The sequence below is a fragment of the Lytechinus variegatus genome, chromosome 18 (genome assembly GCF_018143015.1).
Source record: "Lytechinus variegatus isolate NC3 chromosome 18, Lvar_3.0, whole genome shotgun sequence".
NCBI lineage: Eukaryota > Metazoa > Echinodermata > Echinoidea > Temnopleuroida > Toxopneustidae > Lytechinus > Lytechinus variegatus.
The window spans coordinates 16,197,843-16,224,593 of NC_054757.1; the positions used below are offsets into that span (position 1 = coordinate 16,197,843).

The 26,751-nt window shown below is 36.5% G+C and overlaps 1 protein-coding gene across 2 annotated transcripts in view; it reads right to left on the minus strand.

Annotated features, from left to right (window-relative positions):
* Positions 1–12,603, minus strand: part of LOC121431588 (dual 3',5'-cyclic-AMP and -GMP phosphodiesterase 11-like) — a 72,924-nt gene extending 60,321 nt beyond the window's left edge. The window contains exons 1-3 of one of the 2 annotated variants that reach the window (XM_041629135.1): positions 12,518–12,603; positions 9,615–9,752; positions 3,703–3,747 (exon numbers count right to left, since the gene is read on the minus strand). In XM_041629135.1, the coding sequence (XP_041485069.1) occupies positions 3,703–3,747; positions 9,615–9,683 (114 nt within the window). In that variant the 5' untranslated portion in view covers positions 9,684–9,752; positions 12,518–12,603. The remainder of the gene's footprint in view (positions 1–3,702; positions 3,748–9,614; positions 9,753–12,517) is intronic. The other variant, XM_041629136.1, reaches the window with a different exon arrangement.
* Positions 12,604–26,751: the final 14,148 nt, after the last annotated feature.

Below are 26,751 nucleotides of genomic sequence, written 5' to 3' on the forward strand. Positions count from 1 at the left end.
TTTGATACCCTCCCCCTCCCTCTCTCTCTACTCAAGCAAAACCTCTTTGAATTCATGAAAGCAAGAAACAAAACAAAAGCCTGTGCATGAGACTACCCGAGACCAGTGGCTTTCTTTCATTTTGACATCACTGTTAAAGGCCCCTCCTCTCATTAGCTGGTATTGATTACATTGATCCTTTCCCCCTTACCAATCAATGGTACCTAATTGTTCAATCAAATCTAATGTGTCAGTGACACCTTCCCCATCATCAAGGATGATTAAAGCTTTTGTAATCTGATTCTGTTATTGCATTTCTCCACCCCCATCTAGATCTCCATTTGCCTGTCTCTCTCTCTCTCTCTCTGTATGTCTCTGGTGCACAAGCCTAATTACAACAGGAATGCAAAAGATATTCTTAAGACCCAATGCATTCCCAAAATCTTTAATTTGATATAACTGATTGACCAAAGTGTAAGGCCTCCAGTTTCTTATGGTGTTTAATGTGAAATCCAGAAAAGCGATGGATTTAGTATCTTGCAACGGGCCTGTAGATTAGAGATATCAGCGACTGGTATAAAGAACTTTCATTCCGTATACAGAAACTTACACAATATGAATTGAAATCCAAAATTGCATGAACTCAAAAACATTTTTACTGGCAGGAAACCCACATAAACTCTACACGTATGCTTTATGTCCTAATAAAACTGTAATTTTGTCATAAAATTAAGAGTTCTACCCCCTTCATATGTAAATAATCAGACATGACATAATAAATGCCATCTCTTACAATGCAGAGTAATACTAAACTTACCCATACTCGTGGAGAGGGGGAGGGGGGGGGATTTGTACCTCCACAATGCAAACTCAAGACATATAGGCAATAGAAAGTCTTTACAGTGTAGTATATAAACAGACATCGACAGCATCTTTGATAGATCGCATACATCCTGAAAGAACCTTTAACATAAAGCTGATCAATTCATTGATTTTCCTTCAAACAACTTCAAGCAAGAAAGACATTCCTTGCGCTGATCCATGATCCCCCCTTGTGGTGTGGCCTGTGAGATTAGGAGTTCTGTACACTTTCAAAGGTTTGCAATATCTAGCAGAACTAGCAAAATCATTTTGAGGACCAAAGACATGGGGCCCATTTCATAAAGAATTACAACTGTTGTAACTCTGGCATTATGGCTACTTACACCTAAACCTTAATTTTGATTGGCTGCTGAGCGCTGTTGCCATGGTAGAACAAAATGCTATGCCTTGGAACGGATATTTGGGTGTAAAAATGGGGGTCCCCTCCGCGGCACATACCCACTATGCATTATATACTGAGTGCCCCCCCGTCAAGGCCCCCCCCCGAGGTCAGCATTCCCATCTGTTCACCCGAAAGTGTTTTTCATAACAACCTCATGTATTAAGAGAGGCCTTGTTCATGTTGTTGCTACGGGAATGCTCTCAGTTTGGTTACATGTTTCGCGAGAAATTCAAAACCACATAGACATTCTACACACAGTCTGTGTATATTAGTAGCAGTGCACTCAAAATGTTCAAAGATCGCTTCCTGAAGAACAGTGACGTCCTTAGCCTACTTATGCTTAAACCAGTTTAACAAGGCAAAGCGATCTAGAAAACTACATAGCAAGGTGATTTTCTGAACTGATTTGGAAGATTGCTTTCATGACTGCAATGAGCTTTCTCATAACACATCAGTTTCCACTAAACTACTTTCCAGTAAGTTAAGGTGTTATGTCAATCTCAGGGTGTATGATAATAATAGAAATAATAATATACAAAATGTATTCCTCTTTCGAGTCACCAACTGATGTAGTCTTGAACACCACACTGTATAGAGATACCTAATCCTTTCTCTATGATGCAATCAAAACAGTTTAATATTTCATTGCAAAAATCAACTGAATTCAAGTTGCAAATGGAAGCCAAGATGCAAAGAGATAGTTCAATACACAAAGGGGGGGAATCAAAATGCTTGCAGATAAAACAAGAGAGGGTCTTAGAATTGAACCAACAAGGCGCTGAAAAGTAAATATAGGAAGGACCAGACTAAAATGTAAAAAAAAAATATATCACTCAAAACAAACTGTTAAAAGCAATGAAAATATCAGAACTTTGGGGGTAAAAATTGGGCATTTTATGGTGGGTAGGGGAGGTGTACAGTATACAGGCCATTCCAGGAATTCGTCATTCAAAATACTTCACAATATGGATATTTCGTGTTAGAGGAATTATTGGGAAATGTCAATAATTGGGGTAGTCATAGGATGCTTATGGATACTATTGCTACAGAGTTACCATGACGACAAGCAATTTTAAACCCTCTTGCCCTGCCCCATTAGTAAAATTTTGTGGAAAATGGTTCAATTTTTGCACATGAAGCACAAGCACATCTTTTGATTATTTGTAGCAGGGGGGATGGGATGTAGTATAAAACAGGCCTATCAATGTTTTCTTTTACAAGTATTTCTTGGAACCAATGTCTCAGTATTTCTAAAGGCGACCACACACCTTACGATTGGTCTGCGACCCGATTTCAGAATAAATGTATTAGAATTTGATGCTAATATTGAGACTTGGAATATCTTACTGTGTAATGTTCTAAATCATCATACAAATACCTATGTTCAAATCTGTGACTATACTATCATCCGTCTTAGAATAAAAGCGAATTTAATATCTAGTCGTAATGAAGTCATAGCAGTCGTACGATTGGCTACGATTTGGAACTAATTTGGCCTTTACTCCAAAATTAAGGCTTGCAATCTTTCAAAATGGTTATATTAGTATTCTTTCAATTAATTTTAACCTAAAATAAAATGATATGTTCCATTCACTTTTTCAGGAAATGAGCAAAATGCAATTTGTTCCAAAATCAGATCACGAACAGTCATAAGGTGTGCGGTGGCCTTAATACATGTACTTGAACTATAAGTACTTATAGTATGTGCTCTACGATGTAAATATTAAACCCATTGACTGAGAAAACACAATCATCCTCAATCAACCCTACAGTTAACTTAAAATTTAGGAAAAAATGCGTAATTTCATCTCCAGAAACTAAAAGCAATATAAAAAGGTATTTTTGAAATAATATTTCTATATTTTTTTTCAACTGGAACCCCCCCCCCCATACCGAAGAAAGTAGCTTTCATATGAATTGCTCAAACTACACTCTAAATTCCGAGGATTTAAAATAAATGATTTAAAATAAATCCTAATCGGCTGTGAATAGTGACCAGCCGAATTTCAAATTCATATTAAATCTTAAGGATTAACTTTTGAATCTCAAAACATTTAAATTCAAATCTTTAAGATTTATATTCAAATCAGCAAGGTTTAAATCTAAATCTAATGTTTGGCTGGTCACTATTCACAGCCGATCTGGATATATTTTAAATCCTTGTAATTTAGAGTGTATTGAAGCTCTTGCATAACAGAACTGGGTAGTCCCAGTGTAAAACCTTTAGGATTAGGAATACGGCGGCATTCAAAAGTCAATGAATTAATCTTTGTCAAGGTTATAAAATACTGTCATCAAGGGTTCATTTGGATGCAGGAAGGGAATGCAGGAAGCATTACGGTTAGGGCAGGCCGGGAAGAAAGAAATTGTTCCAACGACAAAAACAAGGTTGCACAGGAATGGTGAAAAAAAGGGTTTATTTTGCCCCTCATTCTTTTGTTAAAATCGGGGCAACTTACCCAGTCCTTAGTTTCTGTTTCCAATCCTATTTTCGGCATGTGTACCTTTGAATGATGGATGGGGGAAAGCAACAAGTCACATTCATAAAAAAAAACATGGATGGGGTTTAAAAATGCATCGCTAACTTAATATGAATGTCATCAAAGCATGCAGCAATGATTTTAAAATTCAATGCCCCATCCCCAACCCTCGTCCCCTTATTATAATGAATACAAAATATAATAATCATACTGTCTCGACACAAAGTATACTGCCATTTTGTATCGAAATAACCCCAAAACAAAACTTATTCCATTCCTAATGAGATGAAAGGAAAATTGTTCTTTTCCCTTTTGGTTAAAACATGAATGTTGCTGTAATGAAAGAAATATTTGAATTTCATTCAAATGAAATGAAATGGAATTGCACCATTTCCTTTTGCGTCTGAAACATTTTTTCTACTCTTTCCATTATCCATAAGAGCAGATAATAATCTTTAATGAATATTCTGACGTATCTAGATATAAATGTGCTCAGGTACTCTGATATCACAATTATGAATCAACAGAGCATCAAATTACACGCTACCTTTAACAATTTTAATAAAAAGGGGGACATCGTGCAAAATTATAGCTTCATACAATAAAAAAAAAATGCAATTTCAACTCTCTGAATGAGAAGTTACATGAATATCACTTGCATAAAATACAAAGTTATATCAACATGACCAAAATAAAAGAATGATCACTTCAAAACGACATGACCAAAATAAAAGATTGTTCAAAATGACATATCAAAATCATAATGGGCTCACTCTTTAATGAATACAATTTTTTGCGGCATGCATGAAATACATGACACAGGAAAATTAATCCTCATAATTACTTTTCATAAATACCTTCCGAGTACTATGTACATCCAGAATACATGACCTTGTTTTTGATACCATAGTTGCCTTGTACTGGTGTTTGTAAAATTGGCACAAGTAAAATGTAGGCCCAAAGGTTCTGAACTTCTGAATAAACCATCCAATCCTTCACAATCATTATCGTCATTATCATCAGGATGATCATAATCATCATCATCAACAACAACAACACTTTATTATCATTATAATATTTAAAATCATTATTATCATCATATTATCATAATCATCATCATCAACAACAACACATCATTATAGTGTTTCAAATTATACTTATCATAATTTCCATAATCACCAGCATCACATTATCATCATCATTATAATTATCATCACCATCATCAACATTGTCACATTATCATCATCACCATTACCATCACCACCATCATCTTCGTCATCATCCTAATCATCCTCATCATCATAGACATCACCATCATCTTTATCATAATCACATAACACAAATACAAATCATTTTCATCGTCACAATTATACTTATCATCATCACCATCATCATCATCATCATCATCATCATCACCATCATCATCACCATCATCATCATCATCATCATCAATACATTATCCTTATTTTCATCTTCATTATCATTAACACATCATAATCATTAAAACTATCATCATCATCATATCATAATTATCATCATCACAATAATAACACCATCACCATTATCATCACCATTATCATCATCATCGTCATCACGATTGTCTTTATCAAAATCACATAACACATTCCAAATCATTATCAATGTCAATCATCATCATCATAACACTATCCTTCTTATCATCATCATCATCGTTGTCATCATCATAATTATCATCATTATATTGTCTTCCACTATTATCATCACAATTGTCATCATTATAATCATCACATCACAATATCGTCATCATTATCATCATCACCATTGTCACCATCATCATCATCACTATCATCACATCACCATCATTGTTATCATCATCATCGTCATCATCATCATCATCGTCGTCATCATCATCATCATTATCGTCATCCTCAAAATCACTATCATTCTTATCATCATCATTATCAAAATAGAAACTATTGCACATAAGAGAAATTTCAGCAACAAGATTATGTCATGTCAATGCAAGAACACCCTTGGCTCACACATTTATGAATTGCATGAAGGCCTTTCTATGCATATGAGTGAGCAAAAATATGGTACTCAAGGCCAGTATTTCAAATCTAAATTATAAATAGTCGTAACATGATCCACCCCTCACCCCCCCCCCCCTTCGCTTTAGGCCATGTTGATGGAAAGTGGTCTATGGTACAGTTATCAAGAAGACTTGGGGTTTGTGGGTCGTTTTTTTTTTAATTCATTTCTATTTTCTTCTCATCCCATGTGATGGGTGATATTCTACTGCATCATTTGCAAGAAAAAATTAGGCAAAAAACCTGCATACATGTATTTTTTTTTTTTGGGGGGGGAGGTCAAAAAATGAATATATTGGCAGGTTTAACAAGGGTCAGTCGGGCTACAGCAAACAAACATTTTTATTTTTGCTTTAAGGTAGAAAATGACTGGGCACAAGTACAGTACATTGAATATCCTGTCTAGAACATCCATGGGAGCATTTCATGAAACAAAATATTCAGTGATAATTCAGACTATTGTTATAAGCTACTGAAATCGTTGCATCTGATTGGGTGACAGCAAATCAGTCAGTGAAAATCACTGACTACATTTTTCATGAAACACTCCCCATGTGTGACGGCCGTTTAATTGTAGAACTTGCTTCTGACTGGAGAGTCTATTAAAAGAGTAACATGAGGGCCGTCTGCACCAGCCCGAGTTTTCAAATTAGCGCGCTATTTCTGATCTGGCAAATTATTCCGGTCTGAACAATTTCGAGATTATTTGTAATGGAGACGCAATTATCGTGCTAGTTCGTATGATTAATCTCGAGATTGCAATCCCAAGTCAATTTGGGATTATTTACAAGATAGCGCGCTATTTTACAAATTATCCCGCTAATTCGCAGCAGGTGCAAACGCGCTCGGGATTATTTATCCACGGCATCAGACCATAATGCATCCATGCCTCGCTCGAGCAGGAATTGCTCTTCTTGCGATGGTGGAGACGGGGTTTCTTGAATCTCGAGATTAATCGCGAAGAGGGCCGATTAGGCTAAAATCTTGAGAATGAGCAAAATCGGGTTGGTGCAGCACCGCCTATGGAGATGTGCTTCTTAAAGGGGAAGTTCGCCTTGGCGAAAAGATTGTTGTAAAAATACTACTTAAAAAAATAATTTTGAAATATTGGTAAAGATTTGAAGAAAATTCATCAGTTATAAGAACTTTAATTCTTTGATTTGTGATGTCATTCACAAGCAACTGCCCCATATGTTATGCAATATAAAGTGCCTAAATTTCAATTCTTAATTGTTCATGATGACTATTTTTTCATATATGGAGCAGAGATGTAATGATTTATCAGTTGACATATGAACTAAAAATGAAGATACAATAAAAACTACTTTTTATTCTTTTTTTAAATGACATTTCATTGTTTTTTTTTATGTACTTGCACAATATATTTGGAAGCTGCTTGCATATGATACCAAAAATAAAAAAAAAAAAAAAAAATTCTGAAATCCTTTTGAATTTTGGGCTTTTCTTCTATAATTTTTTTTTCTACCAATTTCACATTAAACTTTATGTCTGTTTTTTTTCTAATCCTTTCCAAGGCCCCTTTAAAGGCCTTGGAAAGGATAAAAAGAAACAGAATGATGAAAGGAGGCTTTAGGGGGAAATCATTTGGTAATTGTGATAAAGTAGGGGAGTAATAGTGACAACTTGAATAGTCAGGAGATCAGCTAAGGTAGCCTTAAGTCAAATGATGTCATTTCACTCAACTCTTGAGGATCCAGTAACATCTCTCTTTACACCTCGGTCACATTTACTCTACGGCGGCCGTATGGCGAGAAGAAAACAGCAGTTTTCACATTGTTTGTAACAGCTATACGTACCTAGGTGGTTTGAATAAAAATGAACAAGACGGCTGTTTTCGATTCGCCGTACGGCCACCATAGAGCAAATGTGAATGAGGTATTAGTGTTTGTGTATAGGTGTGAAAGCATGCGTGTGTGTCTTTTTTTCAGATAATTCTTCATCTTCATAGTGTCAAAATTTGATGTTGTGAAAAATATAACAAAGGTGAGATACAAGTGTTTCTTTCACGTCACTTTTTCAAAACTGCTTGGACGTTTCACCTCGATTGCAAAGAATGCACATTCCACGCTTGAGTGAACCATAACCTTGTTTTCCCCTTATTCATTGAAGTTCTCTCCCAATTTCTTCTACGTTCAATCAAGTTCTTGTGTGGGTTATTGTTCATCAATTTTGACAAATTATACATCATTAAAAAGCTTAGAATGAGCTTTTTCAAGTTCAATAAATATCTCAAAATTTCTCAAGGGGACTTACATGTACTGGCTACAAAATTAATGCAGTTTGTACTTGTTAGTAATCCATGTTATGACCTGCAACACAGTTATTCAATTGATCTTTCAATTTATTGTACTTAATTGTAAGCATTCATCTAAATTGCCACATCAGTTGGTTTTGGTTGAAATATCATAAGTGAAATTTTTGCCAAAATCCCACAATTCTGAAATTCTATATTGTAATTTCTTTTTAGTTAATGAAAATTGAAAAGATTTTCAACTCAGGGACATGTAGGCCTATATCTCATATGAAAAACCCTTTTCCATTGAAAGTGGTATTGTAGGAAAGGGATACAATGACTGTGAATATTTGATATGTATATTCTTGTTCATTAAATTGGCTCCTTTGACTTCATGCATAAATCACAATCTCATTGACTGCCCATTCCTTCTTGCATTTTTTAAAGGAAATCTAGACCACTCCAACAGAAATTACAAACATTTTGCTCTCTTACAATATCTTCTCCAATTTCTTATATATTAGTAAAGATGAAAATATAACAAATAAAGAGATCATGGGCATTTCTATCACATACTTTCACAGAATAAATTTCTCAAATGACTTTTTACAAAAATTTTAGACTCAATTTTCTCATCAGTTTAGCAGTAACTCATAAATGATATGACATTTTGGATGATCTTCAATGAAAGAAAACCCGATCACTATATAAAGAAATTTTTCTTTCATGATCATTAACAACAGTGAGGAGGGATGGAAAGAGGCCACAAAATATAGAAGAAAATAAGTCTACATTTTACAGACTCTGGATAAAAAATATTCAAAGTAAGGGGCTTCAATTTCATCATAAGAGGGGGAAAACCCACAGAGTACTTTAATAGAGGCTACAACTGAGGAAAACAATTCCAAACTAGTTTTGGAACCTCCTACTATTTGAAGCCTCTAAACAATAATCAATGGAACCGTTTTTCAGCACCGATGGAAAACAGGGATGAATATATTTGCATTGGACCACATGTTTTTTGTGCTAGGTAAATAATCCTCATCAATTCATATGTTGGGTAATATAGAAAGCAATGCATACTTACCTTCATCTATGATTTTTCAAAATATTCCTTTTTTCTTTAAAATAAGAGTGATATCAAACATATTTTATTTACTTTAAAACAAAATGTTGAAATTTAACCACCATGAACACCCCGGCAGAGTGGGTGGAATGTACATGATACATAATTTTTTTTACAATAATTAAAGACCAACAAAGTCATCTGGCGGGTGTTTTGTGAATCTGTTGGTAAGTTATAAGCGACTTTACAAACAACTAGTGGTCCTTTCTTGTGGTAAATGATATACAACAAACTTTTTACAACTGTTGATTTAGCGCCGTAGAAAGGATCACCAGTCATTCGCAATGTCATTTTTAACTTAGGATCAGTTTTATGAAACAACTACCAGGAGACTTCCTTGGCATATTCATTCAATTTTCATATATGAATTCATATTTTGGGGTGTGTATCTGCCACCTGGGCGTGGTCACTTTAAGGGGTGTGGTTAGTCGGGTCTACCTACCTTTGACGATTCATCCACCATTAGAATAGAACAGCGTTCGCACCGTAATAGCGATAGTAGGAGCTCCATGATGCGTCTGACGATGCTAGATAAGGTGCTCTGTTCCTCAAACAAGGTCTTAGCTAGCTCCAGTAGAACCTGGATAGAATAACAGGGAGAAAACGTGCGATTAACCCATATGCTGAGGCGGATCTGGCAAAGTTGAACACAGTACCATTTCAGGGGTAATGTTGTTTTTCACACAATAGTTGGCCCACTCCCCCCCAAAAAAAAAAAAAATTGTGCCTGATCTGGGCCCAGCATGGCATAAAAGTTATTGGACAACGCCTACTTAGCTTGTTGTACGTGAGCAAATGGGAGGCTGAATGTCAAATATTTGTACCGTTGCACACAAGACGTACCATCCAAAATGTACCGTTGCACGGCTTTAGGAGGTGAAGTCACGAATACGATTTAATTCCTTGCGCTCAGTAAAAATGAAGGTGCAATACGCGTATTAGCCTGCTGGCTAAAGGTCACGTGTGCTTGTTGGATTTTGCTTTACGCTTTCAATGTTTTTGCTCCCTTTTTATAGATTTAATTACTGCAGGGAAAAACTTGTTTTTCATATTTTTGCTTAATTCCGAGGCATTGTACAATACGAATAGCGAATATTCTTATTCGTGCAATGGTGCGAGATTTTGCATTCGGTGAAAGAAAGAGACGCTCTATTTAACGAGGCGTTAGCCGAGTTGAATAGATCAACTTTCTTTCATCTCACGCGAAATCTCGCAGCATTGCACTCATGCCTATTTAATATTTGTATACTATCATAGTAACCTTGCCATCCAATGGTAACACTGCTAATAAGCCAATCACAATCAAGGATATCAGGGAAGTTAGCACTGGATGGCAAAGTTATGATACAATAGTAACTTTTATGCAACGGGGGCCTGGCTGGATCTGCGCCTGAATTTGGGGAATCTTTTAGGTTTTGACCAAAAATCATCTGGTTCTTGAAGGTAGGCTAAATGGATTAACCCATTGCTTCAAACTTTACAGATATTAATAGATAGACATTTCGGTCTTCAATACAAGTCTCAGGAGTTTGAACCCAAGGTAAAGCTCTTATACCCTGCCACAACATTATAGGCCTAATCCTGAATGAGGTCATTCAAAATGCTTAGTCATGAATATACTATATATACGAACATGCATACTTTTCAACAATATCTCATCCACTTGCATTTCATCACCATGACTCAAATAGTTCTGACTTGGTATTAATGAGGGTAGGTGTACACCTGGAATACTATTCACACACGTTGCTATGTCAGTCAAACCTCTAGTAAGCTTCTTTGTTATACTCCATATATTAAAGGCGCTATAAAAAAGCACTATAACCAATGACAAGTCCTACATTAATGATTCCCCTTACAGTACTAGCATAAGAGGGAGGGGGTGGGGGACTTCATGACAGAATTTGATTTTTCTTTGGGGGGGGGGCTTCATATAAAAAAAAATCATGGGGAAATACTTGTAAACTTGGTGGTGGCCCTTCTCGTTTTTATTCTTTTAAATGTGCCAGAAGATTTTGCTGCCCCTGACAAGATTTTTCAGATATCTGATACCCCATACAACTCTCACAGGCACAGCTTCATCTCCACACAATTTTTTTTCGCCAAAACACAACAATCTCCCCCCCCTTCATTGAATGCTCGTTCCAAGCGCGAGAGCCAGGGTATCTACTGTAGACTATTGATCAAGGAATTGATCCTGTGCTCAAATCTCACAAGCTCCCAGCTATATTCAATGAACAACTACACGACAGAAAGATATTAATGCCTTCCTTGATTTACATAATGAAAAACTCATCTTGTCGGTCGCAGAAAAGGGTTACATGATTGTTGGATGGGCCCAAAGCTTTCTTTATCTATGGATTTTTTTTGCTTCTCAACTAGATAGAGACAGCAATTTATCACTGATGCACAAATATATTGCACTTCGTATGAGATCCAAAACTGAACTAAAATTTTATGTATTAAGACGTAGGTGGATTTAGACCATATAAGCCGGGCTTACACCTTTGTGTTTTGGGCTGGCGTTCAGCTGTGTATTGCCTAAGCGCAATCATTCCCAGCCAAAGGCAACATAACGCAATGAAACAAGCTAATATGAGGTCAATATGCGGACTAACGCAGAGGATTTGCGTTGCTAGCTTGGTAGTTTGAAAATTCTTCAAACGTAAGTAACTCAATGCAACCAAAATCTGTACAGGCAGAGACATGTCGTATCGAGCAAATGCAACAGCGAGCAGCTTACATATACGCCAATGCAGCGTTACTGCTCGATTTACCCTGATTTACCTCGCTTTACTGCTTGCAAGTTCTCTATACGTGCTCCAGCGAGCTTGTAAGCAAAAACTGATTGCAACGTAGCAACACACGGATTAGGTCCAATTCGTCTGATGCCAATTCTTCCAATTGCCAACTCGTCTACCATCAGTTAGTCCACTGTCCCAATGGGCTAATGGCCAAATTGTCCACTCACCATTCCGTCTCATAACCAGTTGGTCCAATAACCATTTAGTCCATTTGCCATTTGGTCTAATTAGACTTTGTGTTGATTGTGCAAAATGAATGAAATTGAGTTGGATATTAGACCAATTGGTTATGAGACGAAATGGTCATAGACAAAATGGTGATTAGACGAAGTGATGATTGGACCAAATGGTTGTTTAATCGAAATTTTAATGGACATGATGGCATTAAACTAAATGAAAGTAGACTTTGTGGTGAGTGGACGAGTGGGCGGTAGACGAATTGGCAATTTACCACAACACACAGCTTAAAACGCAAAGGTGTAAGCCAGGCTTTAAGGATGTATTACAAAGATATCTTCAAGGAAGACTGAAATACAGTTACCTGATTTCTCCTTATTTCTAATGTTGCTCTCTCATAGAGTCTGGCATTGTTAATACCGATTCCACAGAATTGAAGATACTGGGCAAATACCTGCAGAAAAGAAAACAAAGTGAAAAATAAAATCAATCTTCAAGATGATGGTTCAATTTGTCACATTTATCATTAAGGTTCAAGACGAAAAAGAAGATGTGTCAAGGATCAATTATTAAACCAACTAGTATGCTTTTCAGACTACTTTTTTTCCTTAACCCCGGGAAATTGGTGGGGCTATGGGGGGGGGGCCTAATTAGCCTCACCAATTTCCTGGGGTTAAGCTTAGCCCACTTTGTTTTCACACTACGTTTTAGCAAAGTGGGCTAGCACGGTAAATAGTACGGTACTATCTGGCCCTGCAAAAAGCAGGGTTAGCCAGCTTAAGAGATGCAGTGTGAAACTAAACTGTGCTAAGGAAAAGTGGGGGTAAGCAATAGCCAATCGCAGAAGTCGAAATTGCACGTTAATCACGCTCTGTTTGGTAAAATCATCAATATTCATGAGCTGTGGGATAGTCTGGGGTTAAGGCATTAACCCCGGCTAAGCAGATAGTATGGGGTTAAGAAAGACAGTGTGAATAAAAAAAAGATAGTATTGGGTTAAGGATAGTCCGACGTTAAGGATAGTATGGGGTTAAGGAAATGCAATGTGTAAAGCAATTAGTTGAATTTGTCTCACCACCCTACTAAACCCAATTTTATTGTTATTAATGATTGCAGCCTCACTGACACCTTAAGAAAAATATATTAAAAAACAAACACATGTATTGCCAGAAACTTGCAAGAGCCTAAACTGATGAGATTTATTATAAAAAATATTCATGTTTTGTGTCCTTCCACAGGATATCTTTGCACAGTCTTGCACTGACCGAAGCACTACGCATAGTGCACTCCGAAAAAGCAGGTGTCATTCTGCCTGAGAAAAGGTCAAATTGACTATGTTCAGTCAGATATTACCTGATATTTTCCAAAAATGTATCTTTATATTCAAGGCAAAACGCTAACATTATCAGTTTCACATCAAGTAATACAGTTTAAGTAATACACTCGCAATGTTCTTACACAATAAGTTTACATGTGATGCCATTCTTCTCACTCTTCCTCTCTCCCGCCCTCTCTAATTTCGAACTTCTTTCATCTTTATTTCCCTTTCCTCTCCCACTTTCCTTTTGTTTTCCTTGTCCTCTCTTGGACATCAGCTTATTTTTTTTTTTACTCATTGTTAAAATGAGAACCCGAATAATGCCTATGTTTATAGTATATTTTTATATATAAGTTGCTTTGTTATGTTTTGTTTTGATTTTGTTTTTGTTTTGTTTGACAAAAAATACTATTTTGTTTTTGTTTATCTGTTTATGTATATATTTTCTTGTTTTGAACAAAATGTTGGCAATTGCCGGTGACGTTCTGTAATCAATTCAATTCAATTCATCAATATTAATTGAGCTATCATTTTTGTAAATGGGCTCTCATGATGGAATCGTCACTTTTTGTAAATCCTGAATAGCCTTTTCTGTGTATTTCTTGTTTTCAGATATGATGGGATGGTGCCTTCATTATTACAACTTCATCACTAAGATTCAAGATTTTTCTCTTAAAACCACAGATTTATGTACTCCACTGGCAAAAGTATTTAACATACATACCCAGTAATAACAAAAAATAGAAATATTCAATTGTAATAATAATTGTAATAATAAAAACAATTTCAAAACAAAAATTCTCACCAATTATGACCACTCATCTTTTTATTATTATTTATTTATCTTTTTCTTGCTACTCCCTAGATAAAACAAGTAACTGAGTTCCATCATTGTTTAAGGTCTTTCCAAATCTAAAAAAAATTACTATTAACATAATGTAAAAGGAACAAGAAAGCACAAAGTACAAAAGTGCACCATAATATTATCACAGAGAACTGTAAGTGTATTTAGACTGACTCATTCACCAGATTACTTGGTAAACTTTTTCAGGCCTTAAAATACCCCAAAATTTCATACCGACCTGAAGTAGAACCTTCATGGGTAAGTTCTTGAAGACATGAGCAAGTACAGTAAGGTCTGATTAGCATGTGAGGTCGCGGCGCTTGCGCCCAACTGCTCACTGGGTTGGGAAAGTTCCCATAACTTGCTATAACAGTGCCAAAATATGCACAACTTTGGAAAAGTATATACCCATAAATTCATTGATTTCTTGACAATTTGGTGTGATCTTCTTTGTTTTCAAAGGACATTTTGCAAATTTCCTGTTAAAAAAAATTATGACACTGATGGATTTCCATAGAGTTTTGATTGATTGGATCAATTGTAACTCTTTGTAAGACGAGGCCCTGGTATTCTCGAACAACTTCGAGGCAGTCTGAATATCCCTAGTAAGACTGAGAAACCATCTCAGCCCATTTTTCGGGATCATACTGTTAAACAAATGTTTTAGGGATGGCATGGCTTGCATTTGTGAGATTAATTCAATAACATAAACATTGGGTATGAATGTTTAGGTTGATTCATTTTATGTGTGATTTAGATGACAAGCCCAGCATCTGTTTTGGATGAAACAAATTGCTTCCAGTTGTAGAATGTACCAGGGCTTCACAGGGAAGTAGTCCATCGAAGAAGTAAAATAGACTTGCACTACAACATTACACTACACTTTAAAAAACAAATAGCTAATTTAGCTCTTAGACAGCGTGTATAGTGACTGCACTTCGGAGAGCTGAATTTTCTTGTTTGAATTTGAACTAGACAAATCAGCACTACGAAGTGCAGTCACTATACACGCTCCTTAAGAGCTGAATTAGCTCTTCGTTTTTTAAAGTGTAAAACAACTTGGGTGTTAAAATTGACAAGTTGATGTCCCTTGAGGAATACAACTGCGGTGTTCAACTCACACATGAGTTTGATCATAACACCAAAGAGAGCTTAAGTAAAAACATCAACCAAGGATGATATAGTAACACCCATGGGTGTAGAACGCCAGAAAGTTAACACCAGAGTAAAATCAGTGATGTTGTCCTCCATGTACACTGGCCAACACCACAGTCTTTTTTGTGTATAAAGGTTTCGTGTAAAAGTTTTGTGACTGAAGCGTGTATCTTAAAGGATTTTAAGATTGGCATTAAAGCGCAAACAAGGATTTTATTGCTATGTTGTCTACAATGAAGAGCTCTTTCCTCTGATCGAGTCATGAATTAACAGTGCCATCCTGGTATATGAATTATGGCACTTACTTGTCAAATAGTATAACAAAACCCACCAATTAGATATGATAAATGTGCTAGATTAGGTTGGCTTGATGAATCATGTCCCATTCAAGGAGAAGCAGGTTTTCATCAGGGTTTTTCACACTCACACAATTGCAATTTCTGTACCACTGTATCTAGTGTAAATAACTGAGGTAGGGTACGGTTATGCCAGGGTGGCGTATCATAAAGCTGTTCGTAAAGTAACGCACAACTAAAACCTGTTCTTTGGTGCAAAATCAGTTACATAGGGAGATCATTTAGCACAAGAAATGGTCACCAGTCGTGCGTTAAGTCATTCGTAACTTACGAACAGCTTTATGAAACGGCCCCAGGTCTGTGCAAATACATGCATAGTTCATAGATTTTCTTTTTTTTGGGGGGGGAGGGTTAAAAGGCCAAAGTGATATGATATTGTAAAATAAGACCACAAGAAATAATGACAGACACTACAAACCATATTCCTACTGAATAGAGAAATCATTATTTGCTGTGGACTACCGGGATTTGGCTTTAACGTCACACCCGCTGACGTTCAACAACCTTTCACGACCCGAAACAAAGGTGATTTCATTCAGTGACAGAAAAACAAAGCAAGAGCCATTCAAAAAACAAGAGAAAGCTCAAAGAAAGCCATACACTTAATGCCTCTTGTTCATGATTTAAACATCAATTGCTTTTTGAGAATCCCTATAAACCCAAAGATTCTTTTAAATGTCATCGAGATATTCTTGTAACAAATTACAATACTAGTAATTCATAATGAAACCTTACTAACTCGCAAAGAAAGATATTTCTATAAAAAAATGAAGGGGATGAAAACTATAAAGATTTCTTTGAAGACATGTAATGCATTGTATCAACAAGTGGAATGCCTCTGGCCGTCTCACCTGCATCACGCGATTCAACATAGCAGCAGTGCTGACTTTGAAAACTACAACTCGCACAAGATGTTCAGTGATACTTGGTTACTCTTATTTTCACATTTTATGAACTAGACCAATACACTTACAGAGATAGGATGGTAATTCAACAAATACCCCCAATGTGGCCAAAGTTCAATGACCTCACATGACCTTCGACCTTGATCATGTGACCTGAAACTTGCACAGGATATTCAGTGATACTTGATTACTCTTACATGTACATGTATGTCCAAGTTTCAAAAGTCAGATCAATAAACTTGCAAAGTTATGATGGTAATTCAACAGACACCCCCATTATGTCCAAAGTTCATTGACCTTTGAGCTTGGTCATGTAACCTAAAAAGCGCACAAGATGTTCAGTGATACCTGATTACTCTAATGTCCAAGTTTTATGAACTAGACCAACATACTTTCAGAGTTATGATGGTAATTCAACAAATACCCCCAAAATCGGCCAAAGATCATTGACCATAAATGACCTTTGACCTTGATCATGTGACCTGAAACTTGCACTGGATGTTCAGTGATACTTTATTAACCTTATGGCCAAGTTTCATGAACTAGGTCCATATACTTTCTAAGTTATGATGTTATTTCAAAAACTTAACCTCAGGTTAAGATTTGATGTTGACGCCGCCGCCATCGCAGTCGGAAAAGCGGCGCCTATAGTCTCACTCTGCTATGCAGGTGAGACAAAAATATGGTTCAAAAACTGCAGTGATCACAAGGGGCTATTGGAGGTAGGTGCATGCATCCTTTGACTTGCACAAGCATTATGATGGGTTATCTTGTGTTCTCAAGGAGATAAAAGGAAGTTTTCACATCGCGACTCAGAATGCTAACCAGAACATTGAAAATCATTTTCCAATGCCCTTCACAACAAAAAGTGACAGAGAATTCTTTGTCGAAAATCTGTGAATCAAAACAGCAGTTTCGTCCTGGACTCTGAACAAATGACAAATGACATACAACGCATGCAGCCGAGTGCGTTAGTGGAAATGCAGAGCACGCAAGGTTTCTTTAGATACATGTAGGTGACGCACTGTGCACTAGCCGCTGGCGGCGAGTGCCTAGTGTGCACCATCTGAAGAAACCGAGCTTTCTCTGCATTTACTTTAACACACAACAGAGCAAGTGCATTATTTGTTTTACAAAATAGCAAAACAAAACAAATTCTTAAAAAGTTACAGAACAGTTTTGTTGGACTTCTCCTGGGACTTCTACCGCACTGCTTGAGCATGCAATGTCAACCTTTTGTACTACAGTGCAATGCACAAAAAAAGTTGCATGTCATGTGATGCGTATTGGCCAATCGCGATGCTCGAAATAATACACCTATTTTATAATTGCAATTATTTGTCAGCTCAGAATTGTAGAACGACCAGCTGTTCCGGTTCACCAGCTTTCGACAAAAACCTCTCAGCTGTTCATTGTGATTTGACTTGCATTTTCAATACATTTACTGTGCTCTTGAATTTGTTCTGCATGGCGGTGTAAAAACTTGCTACTTTGGCAGGTTCTCTTTCCCTACTTTCTATTTGGTCTTATCAAACACAGTCTACATCTACATTTTTTTTTACTAATCACTTGATCTAATTGCCATTTATCCCATCTATCTATTATCATTGTCTATAATTTCCAGTTGGGCCCACAGGGTCCATGACATTTCCTCCGGCGACAATTGCTCCGATGGAAAAATCTACATGTTAAGCCAAACATATAACCTGACCTCCAAAACTAAATAAACACTGATCTTTATATTTATATCATTCTGCACAAAAAACAACTCTAATTACAATCCTAACTCTAACCCTATGCCCTCTGAGACATTGAGACCGGAGCAATTGTTGCAGTCTTGAGCAAATGTCGTGACTCCGGGCTATACCCATTTCAACTAATATCCACTTTACCGAGTGTTCACCACCGAGTCTATATGCTTATATGAACAGTTTATGAATCTTTTTCTAATATTACACAGGGCTAATTAGACCATTCGATCATTGGACTAAATGAAAATCAGAATAAATTGATAGATCAAATGTGTTAAGCCCATGTGGTACACTCTAAATTCCAAGGATTTGAAGTAAATCCATGCCCCATTGCATAAAATTTACTATCATGGTAACTTTGCCATCCAATGGTAACTACCATGGTAGCACTGATCAACAGCCAATCAGAATCAAGGATTCCATGCAAGTTACCATTATGCAAACTTTTGTGTGACGTGACTTAGGTGAGTTTCCCTGTAGCCGCCCCGTAGAATTAGGAAAGTTATTAAATGATTTTTGTTATCAAGGTTAGATATTAACCTATTGGGCTTGCATAGTTACAATTGGATGGCAAATAACCATAGTGGTAACTTCAATGCAACTGGGCCCTGATCAGTTGTAAATAATGACCAGCCGAGATTAGATTTAAATCCCTGTGGATTTTTAATAAATAAAATGCTACAGATTTTAATTCAAATCTTTTTAATTTAAAAGTTAATCCTGAAGATTAAAAATAAATCCAAAACTAGTCCCTTTTACACAGCTGATCTGGATCCATTTTCAATCCTTGGAAGATAGAATGCATTAGGTTATCTGAAAAGTAGACCAACTGCTTGTGTAGCACTCCTTTGCAATTAGATATAAAGCTAAAAGATTTTAATTTCAATCTATTGAGATCTAAAAGTTAATCCTGAAGATTAAAAATAAATCAAATATTTGGTTGGTCACTTTTCAAAGCTGATCTGTTTTTTTTTTTGTATACTTGAAGTTTATGATGCATTAGGTTATCTAAGAAGTAGAGAAACTGCTGGCAGAGAATATAACCCTAACATTTTTTTTGTTGCAACATAATTCAGGAGGATCACAATACGCATGGCAAGATCATACACAGCTAAAATAATGTACTTGTGGGAAATTCAGGTGCCCAGTCTGCCAGAATAATAGGAAATCAGATATTTTTATTTCCCCATATTAAGGTGAATCCTATCATCCAAAAGCTATACACAGATTGGATGGAAGGAATGCCTCCTTGGAGAATCGTAGCTAGGCTGATATGGTATTCCGATCTGCAGATGAATGGTCGGCTATCACTCCATACTCTTCAACAATTTACTTGAAATTTCAACACCCCTCCCTGTAAGCAAACATGCCAAGTGAGAGGACGGTGGATCTCACTCGAAATCAGAAGATACCCTAGCCTCATGTTGACATATTATTTAGATAAATGTATTCATCACCCGATACTTGGCATCACCCGTTTTGTTTGAAATATGCAGGATGCGAGAAAAATTGCATTCTAGCATGGTTACTGTGTAAATCATCAATGTATCAAGCTAACACTATATGATGGACTAAATCAAGAAAAGAAATATGACAAAAATCATTTAGAGGTCCACAGAAATCATGAAATACTGAATCACTATTATGAATAGTTTAACAAAACGAATCTATTTCATCTTGGTCATTAATCCTCATGCGTAGCAAGGTTAAACAGACTATTTGACAGATGTAAAAGGGTTATGTGTCTCTGGGGGTGAGAAAAGAGACAGTCTCCTCGCTCCAGGATCCCGCGCCAAGGCAAGGGGTCGTCAGACTCCGTCGAGCGGCAATTGTTGGTCTGATGGACCCGATTAATAGGGGATGGTGATCCCGTGTCAAGTCGGTCTAACACCGCACAAAGACTGGAACAACATACACCACACAAAGATGCGGCCTGTTGTGGGGCAAAGAAAATTCTTCCAAAACGCCTGGCCCAGCCAGTTCAGAGTTAGGTTTCACGTTTCAAAGATGGAATTGATGGAGACCGTCATCTTGATTTGGAGGTGAATGCAGAAGGTTTGATAGAAGATACTAGTGAAGGAAAAGTGAGACAGTTTACATGCAGAAACACTGAAAGTACCAAGAAGAAACACTAATGTTACATTATTTCTTCTGAGAAGAGTTTAAAAAAAAATATATACTGCAATTTTGGTTGCCTGATTGATAAATAATTCCATTTCAATTTTTCAATAATAAAATTACAAAGTAGGGCAAACTATGATACAACATAATGAAATCATTTAAATCTTGAAATACATTATATCAGCTGAGGTAATGAAGACAGGACAAACTATCTCTTGATTGATAATATCTTCATCCCAAAACTCTCCTCACTCTCTCACTGCCATCCCACCCCCATAATGTGAGCTCTTTCATCCTCCAGCATCCACTCAAGATTGCTTACTATTTCCTTCATAATAAATACATCAATATCTACTATAGATTTCAATACCAGTTTTATCCATTATTTCAATGATAGCAAATATAATACTGAAAAAGAAGGAAAGAAGACGAAGAAGATGACGATGGTGGTGATGATGGTGATGATTATGGTGGTGGACAAGAAGAAGAAGAAGATGAAGAAGAGGAAGAAGAAGACGGAGAAGAGAAGAAGTAGGAGAAGTAGTAGTATTAGAAGAAGAATAATAATAATAAGAGAAGAAGTAGTAGAAGAAGAAGAAGAGAAGAAGAAGTAGGGGTAGAAGTAGTAGAAGAAGATTCTAAGTAGAAGAAGGAAAAGGGGGAGAAGGAGGCAGAGGAGGAGGAGGAAGAAATAGAAGAAAAAGAAGAAGAAGAAAAAAAAGAAGTTGTTTCTGCACCTGCTCATGTCCTAATCTTTCTGAACACAAAATAATATGGTTGTGATATAAGTTTTGGTTTAAACATTGTGAAAATTAAGGAATCATGATGGTAAGGATTGCAGTTAGGAATGATGTCTGGCTTGAAGTGCCGGCTTAATCTAGAAGCAATTGTCGTCAAAGCAAACGCAAGGAATAATTTCTCATGATCACGAGCCACAGATTAAACAACTCCACTATGATAATACTTCCATACTGCCCAACATCATTGGCAAACTCATGAATGAGACTGAAAGACATCTTAAACCAACTGCTTGCTATACAGTTACAGATACAATAGCATCGATTGAGACACATGATAGTATTACTTAAGAACTAGAAGGGCATCAATTTATAGTCGTTGGCATTGAACTAACAGCCTTTTTGTTCTAAGGTGGTGGTAACATCCATAAGCAAGCACAACTACCCTCTAAGTGAACTTTGGTCACATAGCTGTTTGGATTACATTGTGGCAAATACGAATACATGAAAATGCCCACTGCCACTAATGGCTTTTAAAGAGGCAAATAATTCTTGTGATATTTGATTAAACAGTTTATTATCATTATCAAAATTATCATTACTAACATTATTGTCATTATAATGATCATTGTTATTACTATTATTATCATCATCATCATCACGCGTGACACGTCGCGGTCTAGTGGTTCGGACTCTTGCCTTTCAAACAGAGGGTCATGGGTTCGAATCCTAGCCGTGGCGTGTATTCTTTCAGCAAGAAATTTATCCATACTGTGCTGCATTCGACCCAGGTGAGTACAAATAGATGATGCTGACATACTACTGAAGTCAATATACTAATATATCATTATTCCAGATTCCAGCATTCATTTGCACTTTCAGGAGTACAGAAAAAATGATATTTACAAAAGACAAATTAACTGCAATAGCAACATTTGCACAGATTATACAAGCATAGCACGTGTATTATCACTTGACCTGCATTTCTCTGATCAACAATCTGAGCAAGCCAATTGCGTTCATGAGTGACAATCTACCCCAGAGGAAACCCATGTTCTATCGTTTTGTTTACATTAATGAAAGTAATGTTCAAAAAGGGAAATTCCCCAATCTTGGAAAACATCTGCGGTAAAAGGAAGATACCGTGAAAAGTGAAGGTGATTCGAATACGTTTGTATCATCTTTTGAAGTTGTGGGGTTTCTTATACTTTGTTCAATGGATGTAAACTTATGAATTGTAGGCCTATCATTTTCTTGATTTGTCTACTGTGTAATACAAGTAACAGGCAAAACAGGTAGACAATTTGATTATTTTTGTAAATCAATACTATTTCATCCTAGAAACGTGGTTTCACAGATCTTTAGTTTAAAAACATGGCCCGATTCAAGAATTTTATTGGTCATACAAATAACATCTTTCAAAACGGCAACCATGAAATGTTGAAAGATGTATGTTTTGTACCACTGTAGTAAAAAAAAGGATGGAAACCGACAGAGATCTCGATCAAAATCCTACAACACCACTGGATTGACCTTCTTACAATGATGCCTTACAGTCACTCAAAGTTGGGCTATATTTGCATGACTCCAGGGTCTAACTACACAGACCGAAGCATGGCCAATGCAAGAATAAGTTGACAAAATATGCATGATTCCCCTTTCACAAAAACAGTGGAATAGATGTAAACACGTAGAAAACTTCCCTGAACTTCCCTGAACAGTGCAAAAAATAAAAATAAAAAATCTGCCAATTGTGTATTGCGGCAGGCATGTTTTGGGGCTAATAAATCGCCTGAAAGATGGTAACTAGCTGAAAAATTGCCTGGACAGTGTGAAAATAATGCACTTGTCTTTAAAGTGATGCATGCGTTTTTGTGATGAAAAAGTGCCTGAACGCAGCGTGATGTGAAAGTTGCTTCGGGGAAATACCTCGGATTACGATCAAAACAACAAGGGGGATCTTGGATACCACACTTCTCCTACCCAACTCAAATACGATAACACTTGTGAATGACGTCCGACGCTCCTGGGGGGCACTGCACGTACAAGATGGAGCATATGAATGCACCAAAGAGATTTGCCCCCGTTCCGTGACAACCCGATACTCCAACGTCGATGACGTCAGCCAGGCAGAGAGTTAACGTCTCGTGCTACACAAACAAGCCAATCTTGATTAAATGATGATTAAGCCTGAGAGGGAGACTACCTGTGGCAAGAATGAAATGTATAGCTTAACTACAAAATACCGGTCAGTCCTAATTCTTTTATTCATTCGATTTGGAAGTTCAATAGGCGGATGCACTCTCACGGTTGAATGAAATTTCAGTCACGTAATTACGGTTATTTTGTTGTGACAGTACATAAGACTTTTCCAACATATAGGTAACATTATAAAGGTCTCATCCTGCAAAAATCAAAGCTTTGTGCTGTACTTCATAGTGTTCATTTGGATTATAAACAAGGAAGGGACAAAAATCTAATTTGTGCAGACAATGTCAAGATATCTGCGACTGAAAAATGAGTGACAAGACATTTGCTCCAGCCAGATTTGCACCATTCTTAATATCTCAGAGTGCACAGGATCAGAGGTACAATTGTAATAGAGTTTTCGGTTAAGAATAATGTAAGGATAACGATTAGGGTTTATTTAGTTTTGGAGATTAGATTTTATGTTTGGTTTTATAACGTGCAGATTTTTCATCAGAGCAACTTTCGCCATAGCAAGCAACATGGACCCATAAAAATCGCATGGGAGTCTGACTGTAACATCTGTAGTAAAGTCATGGAACTAAATTGAGATGGTGTTTCTGGTCATTTTTTTTAAATACTTTTTTGAAGCACATAATTATTTCAGGTGCAATTTTTCATGGTTTCACCTTTTAATACATCACATATACATGAGACAAATGTTGTTTTTTTTTTTTTTGGGGGGGGGGTAACCAATTCCTTCAGCACATTGTTTTCTTTAGTGAAACTGTAAGGTACAAGATACTTGTGAATAATGTCAAAAAGTGCAAAGTGGAAACCTAAAAAACTTTAAAAATGTGAGTTTTTCATCATTCATGTCATTTTGAAAGTGAAAGAAGGGTTGCTATGACATGCACAGATAGCCCAATTAGGATTATCTCATTTTGCAACACAACTTCATCATTGGCAGAGTAAAGCTTTAGGTTCACAATGTGTTATAGTTTTTGCTTTTCCCTTCACCGCAGTCAATGTTTTGACACTATCTCTAGGAGATAAAAGCGTGACTGATTTGGTGGTTCAACCAGGCATAGTTTGGTGTTATCCAATGTAGTGAAAAAATTCCAAATCTACATTGCTACAGTCTGTCAATGCAAACAGCCATGAATGACTATCAAATCATGATGCCCAGCTTGATAAATGTTACAGACAGAATGTTCTGATGGCAATGGCAAGGATGAATCTGGTGGATCCAATGACGTTGGAAAGGGTTCAAAGTGCTACTATCTTGTGAATGCAACTGCCTGTGAGCATGAATGATTCTCAAATCATTATCTCCGAGCTTGGCAAATGTTACAAACAGAACATTCCTGTGGTATTGGCAAGGATGAATTTAGTGCGATTAATGTAGTGTGAAAGGGTTCAAAGTGCTACCATCTTGTGAATGCAACAGGCCGTGAGCAAGAATGACTCTAAAATCACGATAACAAGCTTAACAGAGGTTACCAACAGAACATTCTCAAGTCAAGGTATTGGTAAGGATGAATTTGGTGCGATCACATGTAGTGTGAAAGGGCTCAAAGTTTAGAAGGGCGACTATCTTGCGAATGTAACCAGCCATGGGCATAAATGATTCTCAAATCATTATCTCCAAGCTTGACAAATGTTACAACCAGAACATTCTTGTGGCATTGGCAAGGATGAATTTAGTGTGACCAAATGTAGTGTGAAAGGGTTCAAAGTTTAGAAAAGTTACTATCTTATGAATGCAACCGGGCATGAGCATGAATAACTGTTTAAGTTGTGATACCCAGCTTGACAAATATGGAATGTTCTAATGGTATAAAATCTGGTGCGACCAAATGTAGTGTGAAATGAATCAAAGTTTGCAAGAGCTATACTATCTTGTGAATGCAACCAGGCATGAGCGTAAATAACTCTCAAATCATGATAATAATGGGTGCGATGGGGTTCAAACATGTGACCCTCCGATTACATGGTGGATGTCGGAACCACTACACCACAACGCTTCCACACATATTTCTGGGTTTGTCACATGTTGGAAACTATTTCAACCTGTCCTGGGGTATATACAAAAATCAAAGTGAGTTTACATCCATGCAACAAATTACAACATTTTGCAGGCCATTAAATGACCGCTTCTCTAGATGTTCTCCTGACCCTTAGTGGCTGAATATAGCCTGGCATTCTGGCAAAGGGGCATTAAAGAAACTATTAACCTTTTGAAAATACATCTGAGACATCGGTCTCAAAAACATTTAAGCAATATTGGGTATTACTGTGTAGGGATATTGGTATGTCAGTGAGGAGGCAAATTTTTACAGCAAAAAAATACTTTAAAAAAGGAAAATCAAATCAAATTTGTATTACAATGCTTAAGTGTTCACAGAAAGAAGATAATTTAATCAATATTGGATTTTGAGGGGTAGATGCATTGGTATGTCAGGAAGGAGGCCTATTCCTTAGGCAAAGACTTTAAAATTTGTATTAAAATGCTCAAACATTCACAGAATTAGAGGAAAGTTAAACTTGTTAAAAAGGATAGCCCGGGCTGAAAAAAATGGTATCTTAATACATAGAGTAGAATTCACTGAGCAAAATGCCGAAAATTTCATCAAAATCGGATAACAAATAATAAAGTTATTGAAGTTTAACAATATTTTGTGAAAACAGTCGTCATAAATATTCATTAGGTTGGCTGATGATGCCACATCTCCACTTCCCGTTTTCTTATGTTATAACATAAAATCATAATTTTTTCATTATTTCATACTTGTGTGAATAATATGTCTCCCTAATAATGAAATAAGTTGCAGCAATAAATATCTAATGCGCTAAATCAGTTGTCAATCCAATTTTTCTAGTTCTTGGAAGAATAATTTGAATAAACCTAATTTCATACTATAAAATACAAAAGAACAAGTGGGGATGTGACATCATCAGCCCACCTAATGAATTTTCATGACGACTGTTTTCACAAAGTAATGCTAAACTTTAAAATTCAAAAACTTTGTTATTTATTATCCGGTATCTATGAAATTTTCGGCATTTTGCTCAGTGAATTCTACTCTATTTATTAAACTATAAATACTTTTAGCTCGAACCATCCCTTTAAGTCGATCTCCCACAAGGTGAATATTTGCATAAGTTGAAGCATTTTTTTTAGATGGGGGGGTGGTTGGGGGATGTATCACAAAGAGAAAGTA